Source organism: Lepidochelys olivacea (genome assembly GCF_965140295.1).
Source record: "Lepidochelys olivacea isolate rLepOli2 genome assembly, chromosome: 6".
In the NCBI taxonomy this organism is placed as follows: Eukaryota; Metazoa; Chordata; order Testudines; family Cheloniidae; genus Lepidochelys; species Lepidochelys olivacea.
This window is the reverse complement of record NC_140416.1, coordinates 47904569-47921825: the sequence shown is the minus strand read 5'-3', so window position 1 is coordinate 47921825 and position 17257 is coordinate 47904569. Positions and strand designations below refer to the sequence as shown.

General features: G+C 41.8%; 1 protein-coding gene across 4 annotated transcripts in view; it reads right to left on the bottom strand.

Annotated features, from left to right (window-relative positions):
• CD44 (CD44 molecule (IN blood group)) overlaps window positions 1-15611 on the bottom strand; it is a 102205-nt gene extending 86594 nt beyond the window's left edge. For 2 of the 4 annotated variants that reach the window (XM_084632297.1, XM_084632298.1), the window contains exons 1-2: window positions 15457-15611; window positions 11885-11984 (exon numbers count right to left, since the gene is read on the bottom strand). In XM_084632297.1, coding sequence (XP_084488423.1) covers window positions 11885-11984; window positions 15457-15462 — 106 coding nt within the window. In that variant the 5' untranslated portion in view covers window positions 15463-15611. The remainder of the gene's footprint in view (window positions 1-11884; window positions 11985-15456) is intronic. The other 2 variants (XM_084632299.1, XM_084632300.1) reach the window with 1 other exon arrangement.
• Window positions 15612-17257: the final 1646 nt, after the last annotated feature.

Sequence of the window (17257 nt, the reverse complement as noted above, 5' to 3'; positions counted from 1 at the left end):
ACTTCATCAGATGCATGGAGTGGAAAATATAGAAGGAAGGAATAAATATACAGGAAGGAATAATATAAATGAAAAGATGGGAGTTGCCTTACCAAATGGGGGCGTCAGTGCTAACGAGGCCAAGTCAATTAGGGTGGATTTTAGCCATTCCCAACAGTTGACAAGTCTCTGAGTATCTGTTGAGAATGGGCCACGGTTGGGCATGTACCACATCCCATGACTGAATTGGCCTCGTTAGCACTACAAAAAGTAATTTTCCCTCTGTTGATATTCATCCCTTCTTGTCAACTGTTGGGAATGGGCCACATCCACCCACATCCACCAGAAGTAAAGGAGGATGAAATAGGAAAAAAGCATGAAGTTAAAAGTAAGTCGGAGAAGGGAGTTGTTAGGCGAGAGGTTTAGACGGACTCAAGAGATTTTGGGGGGAAGGAGGAACTGAGCAGAGACGCAGTCAAGCACAGTTATAAAGAGCTTCAAAGGTGAGGACAAGAAGTTTCATGTTGATGCTGAAGGGGAGAAGAAGTCAGTGAAAGAGTTTTAAAAGAAAAGTGACAAGATCCTGTCAGGTTCTTGCAAAGCAAGGGCAAGTTCTTCACAGAAACCAGAGACATCTTGTCGGGCCTACAGAAACAGCTGATTCAGAGTACAACAATCAATCCAGAGGATCCAAGATCAGTAACTGTAGATGGGAAAGATTTGCCTATCCACCAGGAAATGACACATGTTGAAAGTCTGTCTCAGACAATTGCTTATTAGTGAAGATGCATGAAAAAATTCCTAATCAAGGTGACTAACTCTATTCTGCAAGGTTGGAAGATACTAAATGGGCATTCATCAACTTCATGCACCAAACCAGTAAGTTAAAGAGTGAAGGAAGAACTTTGTGTAAGCTTGAAAGCTTGTCTCTTTCGCCCACAGAAGTTGGTCCAAGAAAAGACATATTACTTCACGCACCCCACCTTGTCTCACCTTGGCATAGTCATGTGTTACCATGGTTATTGTTGTTTGTAGGGGGTTGTTTGTCTTGAGTATATTCCTTTCTCTTGGGAAAAAACAGTGTGTTTCAGGGGTTAATGAGTCATCTTGCAGAAGTTCAACCTGAACTTCCTGTGTGAGTCAGTGGGTAGATGATAGTGTGCTGTAATGCTGATAAATTGAGTTTAATCTGAACTCCCACAGTGTAAGTGATAAAGTCTGTTAATAACTTAGCTGGCTGATATTGCTAACACTTAAAGTGCTGGTCTACAACCAGTAGCTTGTTATTGTAGAGTTGCTTCTGAATGTCGGCTTGCACTTCCCTTGCTTTTGAAAAAAAAATTACTTACATTGGTGGACAACTTACTCACCCGAATAGTCCCACTGAAATCAGCAAGGGTTGCATAATCAAGCCAATGAAAAAGGTTATAAAGATCTATTTAATATAGATCTTTTTCCTGGATTCCTTCCTAGTTTGAATTTTTTTAAGACACCACATTCCAGAAAACATCCCTGGCCCTATGCGCTATTGTTGACTTTGAGAGCATTAGGAGGAAGTTTCCTCACAGCCTTCTCATATTTCTGAAACAGCTGCTATATGAATTCATAACTGTTGTCCTCTGTGAAAACAGGCAAAAGAAATAGGTCAAGTGGATAAAGCACTCGACTGGGATTTCAGGAGACCTGGGTTCTATTCCTGGCTCTGATACTTGCCTGCTGGGTGAACTTGGGCAAGTCACTTCCCCCTCTGTGCCTCTGTGTCCCCACCTGTAAAACAGGGATCATGATACTGATCTGCTTTGTGAAGTATTTTGAGTTCTACTGATGGAAAGCCATTAGAGAGAGAGAGAGAGGTATTATGATGTGCCATCCTTTAACAGTTTAATTCATTTGCTTCTCATTGTCTAGGCTCATCTGTGTTGTGTTACATAATGATATGTGTATACTTAAGTGATGAAATTCCAAGCTCCTTGGTACTTTATTCACCTACAACCTGGTCCCAACCCTGCTATTGTGTCAGAGTTTCCCTTCTAGCTCAAATGATGTAACAGTTACACAGAATCACTTATAGTGCTAGAAAAAAAGAGGAAATATCCAAATGCTGACTTCAGATTGGATCATATCAGCAAAATTGCATCCTATACTCCAGCCATTTCTGAGGAGATATCATATTGTGTCCATTAAGAAAGTACAGGCATCTGCGTTTTTCCTTCAGATGTATGGTTCCAGGGAGGATCAAGACAGGTGAGGCTAAGTACATATCATGCCCGATGTAGTGTAGTGTACAGTTTACATTTTCTGGATGTAATAGGATACACTGAGGGTGTGTTACTTCACCATCAGCTCTGTTATTAGCACACTGCTAGAGCTCTCCGGCCCATTTACCTTGGGAGATATGGTTAGATGACATCTATTTGGCAATATCAGCAAATATTGTTGTATGAAGTAAATATTAACTTATCCCTTCTTGAGCCCAAAGCATCCCCATATCAACACAACAGTGTCTTGGATCTTGGATTGTGTGTGGCCATTCTATATGTTTGAAGCAAGTGTGTGCCCACTTAGCAGCAGCTGGGAAAGCCTAGCTTATATTCTATATTAACAGGCACTGTAATAATGTATAAGTAGACAGAAAGATGGATTCCAGTTTCCAAGTTTACTAATTGCTTGCACAGTGAGGGAAGGTTGCTGTGAGATGCAATGGTTTGCTCAACTGTAGTATATGTATTTACGGTACACTTTCATCGACAATTACCACTACAGTGCTGACTCCAAGTGAATACTCATTGAATGTAATAAAGACTTTGTTCAACCCAGCCCCCTGAGGTATGAACTGTACAGGTAAAACTGTACTCTCAGTCAAAGGTTAATAGAGAACAAAACCACTAATGTGCTGCAAACTGGACACAGTCTCTCTCACTCTGTTATAGACATATTGAATGTGGATAACCTCTAAGTTGTGGAGCATGCCTCTTTATGAAAGGAAAGGGACCAGGCCATCTGCCTCAATCCATATACTGAATAGTTTCAGACTAGAAAAAGAGAATGGCCTGCTACATTCAGTAGCCCTGGGATGCTATAAAGAGACTTAATAGCAGTGATACTCAACCTGTGCCCAACAGCTGCGTGAGTCTCGGTAGGGCCCTCCATGCAGCTCTCCTAGAATCCTTAGATCTGTGCGGCATTCCTCTGAGTCTGCCTGATCTCATGGAGAACACTACTCATATTACTGCTACACAACACGTCTGAAGCTTGTTGAGTGGGGAACACACTAAGAAAATAGATTAGCGATGCTAAGGTTATCTCCCATCCCACCAAGCACAGAGGGAATGGGGCTACAGGGAAAAGAGAGAACTGCAGTGAGATACAAAAATCAGCATGGTGCAACATGCTGACAAAGGATTCCACTATTGTCATCATGATGCTGGATTCAGTGTAGGATGATGCTGTCACAACACACACATCACAAAAGCACAAAGGATGTTCTGCTGTAATTGTTTCTCCATTCAGTGAGAAAGTGGCTCTCCAGCTCATTAAGTCTGAGCATCACCGCTCTAGAGGTGAAGAAGGATTTCTTCTTCAACAGCATTGGATGTCTTTTCACCTGAAAGGTCACTGCACTCCTCTGGTGGTTAATTGTAACTTCCAGAAAGTTATTCCCTGCAGGTTAGAAAATGAAATGTCTGCATCCTGGCTATGAAGAGAGGCACCATTACAGGTTGGTAGCACATATGAAGTCAGAGACTGAAGAATTTATTTCACACAAGGATCTTTTTTCCTGCACTAAAAACTGAAAGTGTTCAGATTTCACTTATCTCCAAAGGTGTCCAAAACGACTCTGATCTTTCTTGCCCTGGCAGACAGAGACATTTCATTAGTACCATTCTCATGACAGCACTGGGAGCCAGGATCCCAGAATGACATCAGTATGGTTAAAAACACAGGGACGCAAGTCAGAGCTACATGGACAGGATGGCTGAAATTAAAAGGAACAGAAATATTTGTTGTGAGGGACAAAAATATAGTCCAGAACCAGAACATATTTGCTCCTGTAAACTTTCCTTTCATTCAAGTGTCCCCCAAGGCCCATTTCTTGAGAGCAATTGGTGGGGTAGATTTTTATTTCTTCTGAAGATGACGAGAGTACTGACCAAATTTAGACAAATTGGATTTAACCTTCTGTTACCTATTTAGACAGATAGGAACCTACAGAGACTGTCAGATTGCTTCAGCCAGATACCAGAGAGAGGGAAAATGAACAAAGGAGGAAAACATAATGACAATGATGGAAATAAGAAATGTAAAGGAAGCAGACTTCTGGGATCATCATATACAAAGGAATTAGTTAAACGGAATACCAACAGCAGCTGCAAGTTACTCTGAAGAAGCACAGAAAATTAAAGATAGATGTTTCTGCATACTGAGAATAATGAGGCCCATGTAATGGTGGTCTGCAGTCTAGGAGGGACAAGGTTTGCAATTTTTAATCTGCTTGGGGAGGCATGATATTTTAATGTCATTTAGCCATGAAAATCCATGAGTACCAAACAATATAAGTAGCTGCTACATTTGTAACATTCTAGGAATTGTCATCTGGACTAGAAAATGAAAAATAAAAAAAAAATACATGATTTTAAAATTAATTTAAATCAATTTTAAGACTGATTTTTTTAACATCAATTTGGGGCAAAGGTTTGGGTCAGCTCTTATTTTGTTCAAATAGTTTTGAACATCCCTAATTAAAAAAAAATGACAAATCTGAATCAAAACCTTGGATTTGAACACTTTTAAATAGGAAACTGCAACCTGTGTCCACTTCTACTTAAGAAAAATCGAATGACAGCGAATGGTAAGAGCTGAAAGGTTTTAGGATTATGTGCAGGTAGCATTTATGCAATGAAACAGGAAATTGGACAGCAATGTCAACAAAAGGGACAAACGCTTCATTCAAAGTGTGTTTTTTTACAAATTTGCTGCAGAGGAAATTAATCTGAATTGACTTCACAATATATATAGTTTCTCTTTCCCTGTTAAAAATAAATTCTTTATTCCTATCATTACATTTTATGCATAAAAACATTAATGAAGGGTGAATAACAAAAACGGTTACTGAAAATTTGAAGAAGCTTCAGCAAAACAGAGGAACATTAAAGTACTCTATACATTCTATAACTGGTCAGATAAACCATGAGAAAGGGAAGGGACAGAAAAATTAACAGTAGCTATCTAATGGGAAGAGGATGAGGAGGAACAGGAAAGTGAGTGAAAGTGAAATGGGAAAGGAAGATGAAAGGGAGAGGCAACCAGGCCACACCTTAGCTGTTTTCAGTATTAATGAATCATTTCCCTCTACAGTTTGCATAATGACACTCTTTCTTGAACCCTCCCTGCTAACTATTCATATTCCCAATATGGCAACTTCATCTAGTAGGTGGAGGCCTGGAATGTGAGTAAGGAGACTTGGGATCTGTTCCTGTCTGACACTGAGTTGCCATGTCACTTCACATCTCTGTAATCACAATGTTCCCAATGGCAAATGATGGCTATTAAGTCTTACCCATCTGTGTAAAGTGGTTTGAGATCAGATGAAAAGCCCTAAACGTTATTATTGTTAAATTCACAGAAAGGATAACAGGGTTCTATTCAAATACAGGTCACATTCTAAGCATCCCCAAGTGCCTGGAAATAGCTCACTGCTGAATGTGAATACGCTGAAAGAACATACTTAGCACATCTACCCACATATGCCACACCCTATTGATTTAAAGGCACCCATCCAATAACACAAAAATACTCCATGGAAATCCAGTACCAAGAATGCATTTCCCATTGGGGCCCACTCAGTTCAGCAGCTCCCCAAAGTGAAACATATACCAGTCTCCAAAAACAATGTTATAACAGGCACTTGACTGTAATTTATTCTGCGGCAATTTAAATATTTACAAAACCAGACATTAATGGTGTAGTTCAGTGTTTCTCAACCTTTCCAGACTACTGTAAACCTTTACTGAAGCCCGAGCCCTGCCACCCAGGGTTGAAGCATGTATCTTAGCTTCACAGGGCCCCCGGAGGCATGGGGCCACACACAATTGCCCTGCTTTCCACCCCCCAACGCCAGCCTGCACTTGCAACCCCTCCCCCTCCCCAACCAGTCCCACAACCTTCCCAGGTTGAGAAACACTGGTCTAGATGAGTTGACATACCCCCTGGAAGACCTCTGCATACCAACCAGGGTACACACACCTCTGGTTGAGAACCACTGGTGTAGTTGACTATCACTGCTTACTAGCTGCTTTTCAAACAGCTTTATTTGCAGCAACAGAGATGGAAGTTTTACCACAGTCTGATATTATTTTTGCAAACACACAGCACAGCGTATCAGTGTGCAACCGTAGTTTGATAGTGCATGGAGTTCCAACGATCACAGAGATTCCAAGCCTACTGAGATGACTTCAGTCATGAGTAAAAAAAGCCAACCTACATACTTTCCAGCTGTGGATATATTTAAAATTCAGGTCTTCCCTGTGAGTTTTACTTTGAATTGGTGTGATTGCTTCAGCTTCAGAGTGAATAATAAAATTACAGCCTGCCCTTTAACTTGTTTTAATTCTGTCTTTTTTGCTTTGTGACACAGTGGATAAAGGATGTTGTACACAAAGAAGTTAAACTGCATTGTACAACATAACCGGCATTGTAACGAAGACTGACTGGAAAACCCCAGAGACATGATCTGTATCTCTTTGGTGCATAAGAGAGTTCAATTCCCTTGTTAATACTACCCACAGACCCTAAATACTGATGCAGACATCATTAGAAAGGAAACCAAGTCATGGAACTACTCATCAACCAAATGCACTGGAATTAGCTGGAGTTTCAATTTGAGAGAAGCTCCTCTAAGAAACCTCCTTCTCTGTGTCATTTCTTGTTACTCTTCTCCAATTCATTCATATGCGGAAATTCCCCTTTCATGCTTTGGGTGGGGTCTGCTTCAGCAGGCACAGGAAAATCACAGCCAGCTGCTACTGTTCTAGCTGATACCACTGCAAGGGAGACTGTGGTTTGAAGGGTAAGGAAGTGACAAGAAATCAAATCTGACCCTCACTGCCTTGTGTAAAGGGACTGTTGTCCCCTTACTGACATTCAGTGGGGCTGTTTTGGTTGGCTAGCTACCAGTACTAAAAGGGGAAGGGTCTATGGGAAATCAGGACCCTGAGACTGACAGTCCCCAGGAACAATGGGGAGAGGCCAACGCTCCAGGTCAGCCTCATTGACAGGGCGGGCAGGCTAATCAGGGAGTCAGGAGGCCAGGGTGGGTCCCGTCCTCCATGTGAGCTGGATTTGCCTGAGTCAGACAGGGTGGGGCTGAGCTAAGGAGAAAGCAGGGGCCTGAGCTTAGCTGGGGAGCAGAGCTGTACCAGATCCAGAGGGGCCAGAAAAGCAGCCCAGAGAGAGCAGACCCTGTGCTGGGAGCAGGGCTGCAGCCACAGAGCAAGAGACAGAGCCCAGAGAGAGCAGACCTGCCCTGGGAGCAGAGCTGTAGCAACCAGAGCCAGAGGGGCCAGAGAAGCAGCAGTGCTGAGTTAGAGTGGAGCTGGAGCTGAGACGGAGTGGTGGAACTGGGGCTGGAGCAATCTGGAGCCAGGTGCTGTGAGCAGCTGGGGAGAGCTAAGGAGGGACCCTGGGCAAAGGGCCCAGCGCAGAAAGACACCCCCAGCCAAAGGTCCTTGCATGCCAGACTGTGAGAGGGATCTTAACCGAATGGGGGGCTGACGCTGGGAAGAAGGGTCCCACCACCCAAAGCCCGGAGGTATGTGGCCACCACCAGAGCAAGTGTCCAACCTGCAGCATCCCTGCTACACAGCCAGGGCCTGAGAAGAAGGCCTGGGACCTACAAGGAACAGACTGTAAACTGCCCTGACGTTACAGAGACACTGTTTGTGATGTTCCCTGCCACAGAGCGGGGTGATGTGTTTCCTTTAACCTTTCCAATTTTTCTTATTCCTTTTTAAACTAATTGCTGATTAAATAAATTGTATTTGCTTTAAATCATATGTAATGATCAGTGGGTCAGAGAAGTGTCCACTGCAGAGAGAGTACACCGGAGTGGGGACACACTAGCCCCTGTCCTAGGTGACCACAGCAAGGTTGTGGGTCGAGCCCCCCAGGAATCCTGGGCCCAGCCTTGGTGGGGTTACAAGGACTCTCCCAGACAGAAGAGTAGAAGGGGAGTCCTCGAGGGCAAGGAGGCCTCTGGGTAAAGGAAGTGGGAGTAAGGACTCAGATCCTTCTGCTAGCCCATTTCACCGGGGTAGTGCAGAAGTCAGAAAGTTCCCCACAATAGCGCGACCATTCCCCCACTTACATTTGCTACTAGGATTGTAACAACAGCCATAGTGGCCATTATAAATTACATACCAACTTACTGGAGGTGGTAAGGCTTGCTTTGGAGGGATTATTGCTTCTTTATGGGTGATGGACAATTGTGATTTCTCGGGCCAATGCACTGTTGCATTCTTTTTAAATTTAGGAAAGAATATTACAGTGGGCAGTGCCTGTTCCATTATTATCCTCTCTGTGAAATTACATTACACAGTAGGTAATTATGCAAATTCAATTATGGACATGTATAAAGCAATTAAAATGGAAGTCTAGGTTAAATATAGATAGATAGATATATACATATTGATATAGGAAATGGAAACGCAAGTGTTTAAGGTATAGATTTCCTTTCCCCAATTCTGATTCTGTATTTTGAAAGGATCACTCACTATCACAGCCAGAAACACAGAATATACAAGAGAACAGTAGTTGGAATGGGAAAGGGCTGCTAAAAAACTGTCAGAATCCCCCAGAGTCTTGTCCCTGTAGATTCCATCTTTTTCAAAGCTATGGGCATCACTTCTCTGCTGATGATTACTTTTCTCCACTCGGTTTAGTCTGCCACTTTCTCTGATGTTTTCTGAAGCTTAACATGCTCAAAATTAACTATGTTTCCATGAAACCATCTCTTCTCTGGCAACAACACGAACATTTTCTACTACCTAGTTTTTGCCTGTGAATCTGCTCATATCCGGACCTTCACCAAATCCAGTGTCTACAAAAAATATTTTTCTCTTTAACCCAACTGTCAAATCTGTAGACTATGCTCTAGCTATATCCCAGCTGTATTACTGCAACCTCTCTTCTCTCTGGACTCTGCTTCTCATCCCTCTTATCCATCTTATTTTACTGCTAAGGACAACAACCTACTTCCCTTTGCTCCTTGAAAATAGGCCTGAGAACTGATCGGTTCCACAAAGCAAACTTGCTGGAATGGCCGTATGTTGGTCTACACCTTATTGTTCCGTATGGTCTCGAAGCTCTTCTGCACAAGGATTCTGAGCATTTTTTGGCACACTCTAACGACTGAAGAACCCTGTGTCCATTTGTGGTGCAATATAAATAGCAGCAGCAATAATAATAATAATTAATAATAATAATGTTTCAAGTCCAGGTCCTTAAGAGTGCAGGGCGTAGTCCCACAGAGGAGGACATATCTCAGATATGGTTCTGATCCTTCACTTAATCTTAACTGAAATGATGAGTTGCTTCAACAACACTACACACAACAACACACCATGTGTATAAGAGAGCTTAGCTTAAAGGGTTTTCAGCACTGTGATGCCATTTCCCTCTCCTTCATTTAAGCCTCACTCCCGCTCCCTCTGTATATGCTGCCACTGCGGAAGCCACCACTGACCAAAGAACTAACAGCACCCACTCCAGACAATGCAATACCACCCCCAACTGCAGTCTGTTGGCTTGGCACAGAGAGCCTAAGGGCAGATTTGTACCTTTCCATTAAACGACTACAGCAGTTCAAGCCAATCGTTATTAAAATCTAGTTACTGAGAGCTTTGGGAGAATAGCCAACGTATACAATGGTATATCCTTTCTGAAATAAACTAGCACAAAAGGCTTATTCAAATTGTTTTACGTACAGGTTTGCATAAGAGATATGTAGCCTAAATGGCAGGTAGGATCCCTTTCTCTCGTTGACTGATTGATAAATTATAGTATCCCTTTCTTTTCACCTCCTCTTGTGGTGCAACTTTGGCCACCACTTCTACGCCGATGGGCACTCTGCCTCTCTCTCTCAATGACATTCCCAGCTCTCCTTTTTCTTTGCATCTTAGATCTCTGACACCACTCCATCAATTGGAGCCATGTACTGGTGCTTGAGTAAACAAGAGGTAAACATAAAAGCACTGAGGTGACAGTGTCCATGACAAATGGATTTTGTTAGATTCCCAAGAACTGGCTAGTAGAAAACTGAGGTGGAAGGATAAATCGTTTCCCTCCAAAGCAACTCAAGGCAATTGCTGTTACAATGAGACTCTGTTACAGGCGCAGCTAGTTTCCCCAAACACTGTTGTGCCTGCGCCACATCAAATTTTAAGGTCATTTTGTCATCCTGGGCATCTGGTTTTCCGATTTTGAAAAATTTAGTGCTTTTATTTCTGAAAATAAGTTATTTATTCTGGTATTGGTAGTCACACTATACAAGTATAAAAAGCAGGTTGCTCATCTCCAAACTCCTTTGTTTGTTCTAAAACCTCACCAGTTAACCCCAAAAGAAAGCTTTAAAGATAGGTCAGAAAAATGCACCATTGCCATAAAGCTCTTCCAGATTTCAGTCACAGTTCATAGCAGTTAAGTTTCTTTTCAGCATGCCTGTCCTAGTTTTTGCATCTCAACCCTGTATTCATTAGCCTTTAGTTCAGCTTGTGTGAACCTAATAATACAGCTATTGTACGCCAGGAGGGTTGGGTCCCTCCCCACCACCACCAACTGTCTGTTTTACAGCATTGGTATAGCAAAATAAATAAATAGCTGTTTCTACAGTTTAATTTAGAACAGCTCTGCTGAAGCTCAGTTGCCTATTGTACTTCAGTTCTTAGTTTAAACTTAACTTTGACGATCTACAGTTAACCTCTCGAGTATTTGTAGCTGTACTTAACATGCACTTTTTTTCCTTGCATGTTAAAAAGAAAAACAGCACAAGTATATTTTGGTATGATTTTCACTGGAAAAAAAACATAGAGATAATAAAACTTTCCTCAAAAATGCGCTGGTGTGACAAGCAGGCTGCTAGCTGGCTGGCTGGATAGCAGCTGCTGTTTGAAGCATAAACTTATTAGCAAACATTAGACTTTTCATTCATACACTACTTACGTGTCTCTGCTAAACAAAGCTGCAGCAAGCATAATCCAAAAGTTGCACACAACAAAAAGTTGCTCATTGTTTCTTAGAGTTACTTTGCCAAAACTAAGGAGATCCTTGAAGGGTGCACAAATCAAAAAAGCCTTGTTCAGCCTGCAGTCAATGAGCTCTGAAGTTTGCTGCAGTTTTTATTCCGATTCTAAAGAAATTGAAACAGTGACATAACAGGGAGGGGGAGCTGAATCAAAAGTCACACCCATGTAGAAACAAAAGTAGAGGGCGCAAGGGGCGGGGGTGGGGGGAAGCTACTACTTCTGAGTAAGCAGCTACAGCAGGGTTTTAAAGAGGCACCAAGACTCTTTTACTCATGAGTGTAATATTACTGCTTCTTCGCTGGAAAGTTTCTGCAACGGCTCACAAGTTAGCTTAGAAAGGGACTGACTGTTATCAGCATCCACTCCCTTAGCCTGTTTAAAAGCCTCTTTATTATAAGAGACAGAAGAACATAAAATATCTGAGTTTTAGAAACCCACCAAAGCATCCGCAACTCTCCAAAAACATTTCTAAATGATATTTTTCTCTTTCCATTTTCTCTCCCTCATTTTCCAATGAATTAAGCGCTGGCGAAAAAGCACTACAGTGACAGCACAGGGATACGATGTCCAGGTGAAGCACAGGTAGATTAGATTTCCTTCACACTTACCTTCTGGCAACATGCCTCTGTTCTGATCTGGAGAGACCACCACTGCAGTAAGTATGAGGGTACAGCTCAGTCTCCATGGCCCATTGAATTCGTGGCCTCTCTGCAGACATCACCAACAAGAGAGGTAAATAGCACCAGTTATAATGGTGGGTTGTTTTGTGTCAGAGACATCAGATGCTCACTGGGAGCTGGGTTGAAACCAATGATTCCTTATTTTTATGGTGTAAGAGGGGAAGGACTTATTTACTTTATTCCAAAAAGACAATGTAAGAGTCAGTGAAAGTTTGACATTTTTTGTTTTCTATATGTACATATATTCATTGCAGTGTTGGGTTTTATGTTAATTTAATGCTGTTGAAAGGTGCCAGTGAAAAGACTTGGACACTGCTTATGCATGGGCGGGTACAACATGGGCACTAAAAGTGTAAACTCCCGCCATCCTGCCCTGTCCTGTTCATGCTTCACGGTCCATCCATACCTCGACATCCCAGCTGATGTCAGTTATAGTGGTAGTTTACATGAAGTAGACATCGCTTCACTTGGCACTGGACAGAGACCACAGTGCCCATTACACATCAACCTTTAACAACGAGGAGATGGCAATGGCTTTCAGTCACTATTGATAATATTTAGTCCTGCCTTGAGTGCAGGGGACTGGACTAGAAGACCTCCCGGGGTCCCTTCCTGTCCTACGATTCTATGATTGATCAGGGCTAGATTTCAATGAGCAACCTACAGATTAAAGTTTCTATATCATTTTACTATTGATACTGTTGAACCATCCGTTCCACACATTAAAGATCTTTTATATACATTTTTAGTTTTGCATAAGATAAACAATGGAAAAGTATAGAGCACAGGTTCTCCCAGCCACAGGCACTAAATCTTTACACAACTAAGGAAATTTCAGGACTTTCACTTTTGAATGTGATTTGGGAAATAACACACAGTGTTTCAGGATGTGCCTGTAAAACTTAGCAGGAGACCCAGTGCTTTCACATACAGGGGAACAGTAAGTTTTCAACTGGCGAATAGAGGCGGGTTCAAGGACACTCTTAGTCTCTAAAGGAAAGTGATGGAAGGTCCCAACCTGGGGCACCTTTCAAACTTGATTGGACAAATCTCTAGGAAATGTATTATAAAGCACTGGATTAGGCCAGGATGGTGAGAGACAGTGGATGAACTGGATCATCTAATAGGTCTTTCCAGTATCTAATTTCATTATATGAAATAGAAAATCCAGAGTGAAGTTAGGTTCTGGGAGTATTTACAATGCAAACATAATGAATCTACTGAGAGCAGTGACTGCTTTTGTAAACATTTCTAATAAATCATACTTAAAGATGGTTGGCTCCCCCTTCCTCGGCTAGCCCCAATTTTAGCAGCAGCTCTAGAATATCTAATGGGACATGGTCAAAGTGGAAGCCTTTCCTCAAATCATGCAGAGTTTTGTTTCTTATGTAGCTTACAACTTCAAAGTCACACTTAAAACATATTCACTGAGTGGATATAATGATTTCTCTTCGTTTAGGCATGTTTTCTAATCTTTTAATCATTCCCATGGCTCTTTTCTAAGCACTCTCCAGTTTATCAACATCCTTTTTGAATGGGGACACCAGAACTGGTCACAGTATTCCAGCAGTGGTTGCACTAGTATCAAATGCAGAGGTAAAATAACCTCTCTACTCCTTATTGTTTCAAAAGAAAATTTGTATTGTTCATAGGCTTATAGCCTATTGTGAGTGTATTATAGCCTATATTTCTCCACTTGTAAAGCTAACTACCTTTGGACTATGGGCCAGATTATGAAAGGTTTAGGTGTTCTAGGATGTGTATAGGCACCTACTGGGATTTTCAAAAATCTGGCCATATGTGTCTATTGGACTTCACTCATTGGAAGGAAAACATGTAACCAGTGTTGTAAAACTCTAAAAAACTACATGAAACAGCTGTTTTTACACATAAGACATCACTGTTTTAAGGCCCAACCAGCTTTAGAAACAAAAAGCCAGCTCTTCAGCTGATGTAAATTGGAGAGTTTCATTGACTTAAAAGAAACTATGCCCATTTACAGCGGTTGAGGATCTTTCTCAAAAGCCTTTCCCCTCTGGAAATGGGAATTCTTGGCTTTCTACTGGAATAAAGCTTCCACTTCTAGCCTCTGTGGGTCCCAAGGCAACAGATCATAAACCCGTCACTCATCCAGGACTGAATATAATCCTGCACCTCAAAATAGTGTAATTTTGGGGAAAATTCCACATTGGGGTGGGGTTAGAAAATATTTCTTTGGTAGATTGTTGTATGGGACTGTACAGGGATTTGGAATGTTAGTAGTAGTCCAGGTGCATAGATGGATTAGTGCATAGTTCAAGAAAGGCAGTCAGAGGTACATGATAAACGCAATTTATCACATGGATGTCACCCCATGTGATAAACTGCAGAGCCAGGTGATAAATTGCGTTTAGTATGTACTTTTTTCCACCTCACCTGCCCTCTGCCCACTAATTCATCTCCCTAGGACTTATTCTAACATTCCAAACTATTAAGCAGCTTCAAACAGTTGTCTTTAAACAATGCCTGACACAAAACTATTTCCTCCTTTTCCACCCAAATGTGGAATTTCTCCCCCCAAAATACATTGGCCTGAGGGGTAGGTTGATCATAATTTAGCTCAGATTTAGGGTCCACAATGCTAGATGGCTAGAAAAGGGAGCTTTATGACATTGGAGAAAGGAATTGCCTATCGTTTTAGTGGAACATGCAGCACTTATGTTTAACCTGAGACAACACCATGACATAGGCACATAAAAACCCTCGGCCAGATCCTCAACTGAAGTAAATCAGCACAATGCCATTGATTTACCAGAACTGAGGATTTGGACCCATGAAATTATTAGGTACCAAAAGGATATTTTTATAGGAAAATATTAGAAGTTTCTAAAATATATTTCTTAGAGTTTTTTTACTCCCTCAGTCCTCTGTACAGTTGGATTCATGGAATTAAAAGAACTTGGCTACAAAGTCAGAAAAACATCAAAAATAACACAACTAAAAATGTTAAACTCTCTCAAACTTTTTCTAAAATGGCTTTTCTGTAAAACATCTGGAATATGGTATAGATAGAAGTTTTACCATTCATTCGAGCACCTGAATAACTCATTCTTTGTTTCATCATTCATGGTTAATCTGTTTTGCTCCTCTGTTCCCACTCTGAAATCTTGTTTGCTAAATTTCAGCCTAGCTTTAATTGTCATGGCTAATCCTGAAACAAGGTTTTATAATGGAAATGGTCCTAAAGTTTCCTTGTAGCAAACACTGCTTGAGTGCACCTTTCCTTGGGCTCCAGGAGCTGACAGGGAGGGGATAACAGAGTCTGTGCTGAGTAGTTGGAGAAGCTGCTTCTTTGGCTTGAGGGCAAAGCACTCCCTTGGGAAGTTGGGCACCTGATTCTATTCCCATCAACCTTTTGTTCCCAGATGTAATTTACAGCCTGAGTCCTGCACAGCATTAGGAAGATGAACAATGGCCCCCAGCCGTTTACTTCTAAAAAGAAAAGCAACCCAGAACGGTACCTTCATGTTCAGCCTCCTCAGCTCTCAGTCTGTGTTGCTGCTTTGCCTCAGTTCTCCCGAACACAAGTTAGACCAATACAGAGCAAAAACCACAATGGCTTCAGATATTCAAATTTATTGTCAAGGACACTTTACAAACGCCCTTCTACTTTAGAACACGTGCCTCCACCAGTTTCCTTAAGCTAATGTTTAATCAAAGCATTTGGTCCCTGGCCAGCCCATAGAGCTTGCAGCACTGCACAGAGTAGTCAGATTGCCCATCCCACTTTATAATCTCCCCACCATCTACCACTTCCTACATGTGTGTTTGAGACAGGGAGGCATAGTGGGAGATCTACACAGAGCACACTAGAGATGCAGTCACAAGCCAGAAGTGTGTGCTAGCATGCAGCAGAGTCATACTGAATGCATTAGTTATTAACCAAGTCAACATTATGTGGAGTTTCGGGGGAAGGGGGGAAATAAGCTCTCTCTGTAGGTGGTTGGAATCATTCCCTCTGCCACCTCGGGAAAGCCTGATGTGGAGTAATGAGAACCTGAAAATGTATGTCTCACGGTATAAACTGCCATAATCCTCTTTTCAGAGTAGCAGCCATGTTAGTCTGTATTTGCAAAAAGAAAGGGAGTACTTGTGGCACCTTAGAGACTAACCAATTTATTTGAGCTCACGAAAGCTTATGCTCAAATAAATTTGTTAGTCTCTAAGGTTCCACAAGTACTCCTTTTCTTTTTGCATAATCCTCTTGTCCCTCTTTCCTTTCCAGCTTAGTAATAGGTGGAACATGCACATTTGGGTCTCTCTCTCAATGTGTCTTATTCTGTCCCTTGTCTCTCTCTCTCCTTCCCTCTCTGCCTTTTCTTCCCTTTCTATTCCTCTCCTCTGAGACCCTCCTCTCTCCCTCACCCATAGTCTCTCCAGCCCTCACCCATTTACCTCCTCTTCTCTTTCTTCCCCCCATCTCATACTCTTTCCCCTCTCCCAGACCTCTCTGTCCTGTCTCTCATCTACCCTTCCTCCTTTGTACACTGTGTATTTGAATGGTTGGGCCAAAATTATACAGTCCTAGCACAACGGATGAACCAAACAAAATGCACACATTCCTGCTGCCTGAGTAAAACTCTACATTTGCATATGCAAAATGTTAGCTGCATGTGCAAATAGGTGTTTTTTGTCCTCAGTTGCCTAGTATGGGCCTGATCCAAAGCCCTTGGAAGTCAAAGGGAATCTTTCCATTGATTTAAATGGGATTTAGATCAGGCCATATGTTCATCCAGGTTTTGGCACAAATGTGGGTTTTTGTCCAGTCACATGCATTGTGCGTGGCTCACCTGTTGCATGAACATTTTTCTCTGTCTGTGTGGAGAGTAGAGGTGGCATTGCATGGTCAGATTCACAGCCAGTGATAAACACAAAATACGTTACTACTTTAAAAAAACAGAAGCCAAAATCATGTTGGATTCATCTGTGTGACAGTTACTGTTTGCACAGTAACACTGCTGGATGTGTGCCGCCCCTGTTACTTATACAGCAACATTTATGTTGTGTACCAAATACAAACATGCAGGAATGAATTTTCAAGTCTTTCCTTTCCATTAACAAACAACCTACTAAACCAGGTGTCGGCAACCTTTCAGAAGTGGTGTGCCGAGTCTTCATTTATTCACTCTAATTTAAGGTTTTGAGTGCCATAATACATTTTAACGTTTTTTAGAAGGTCTCTTTCTATCAGTCTATATATTATATAACTAAACTATTGTCGTATGTAAAGTAAACAAGGTTTTCAAAATGTTTAAGAAGCTT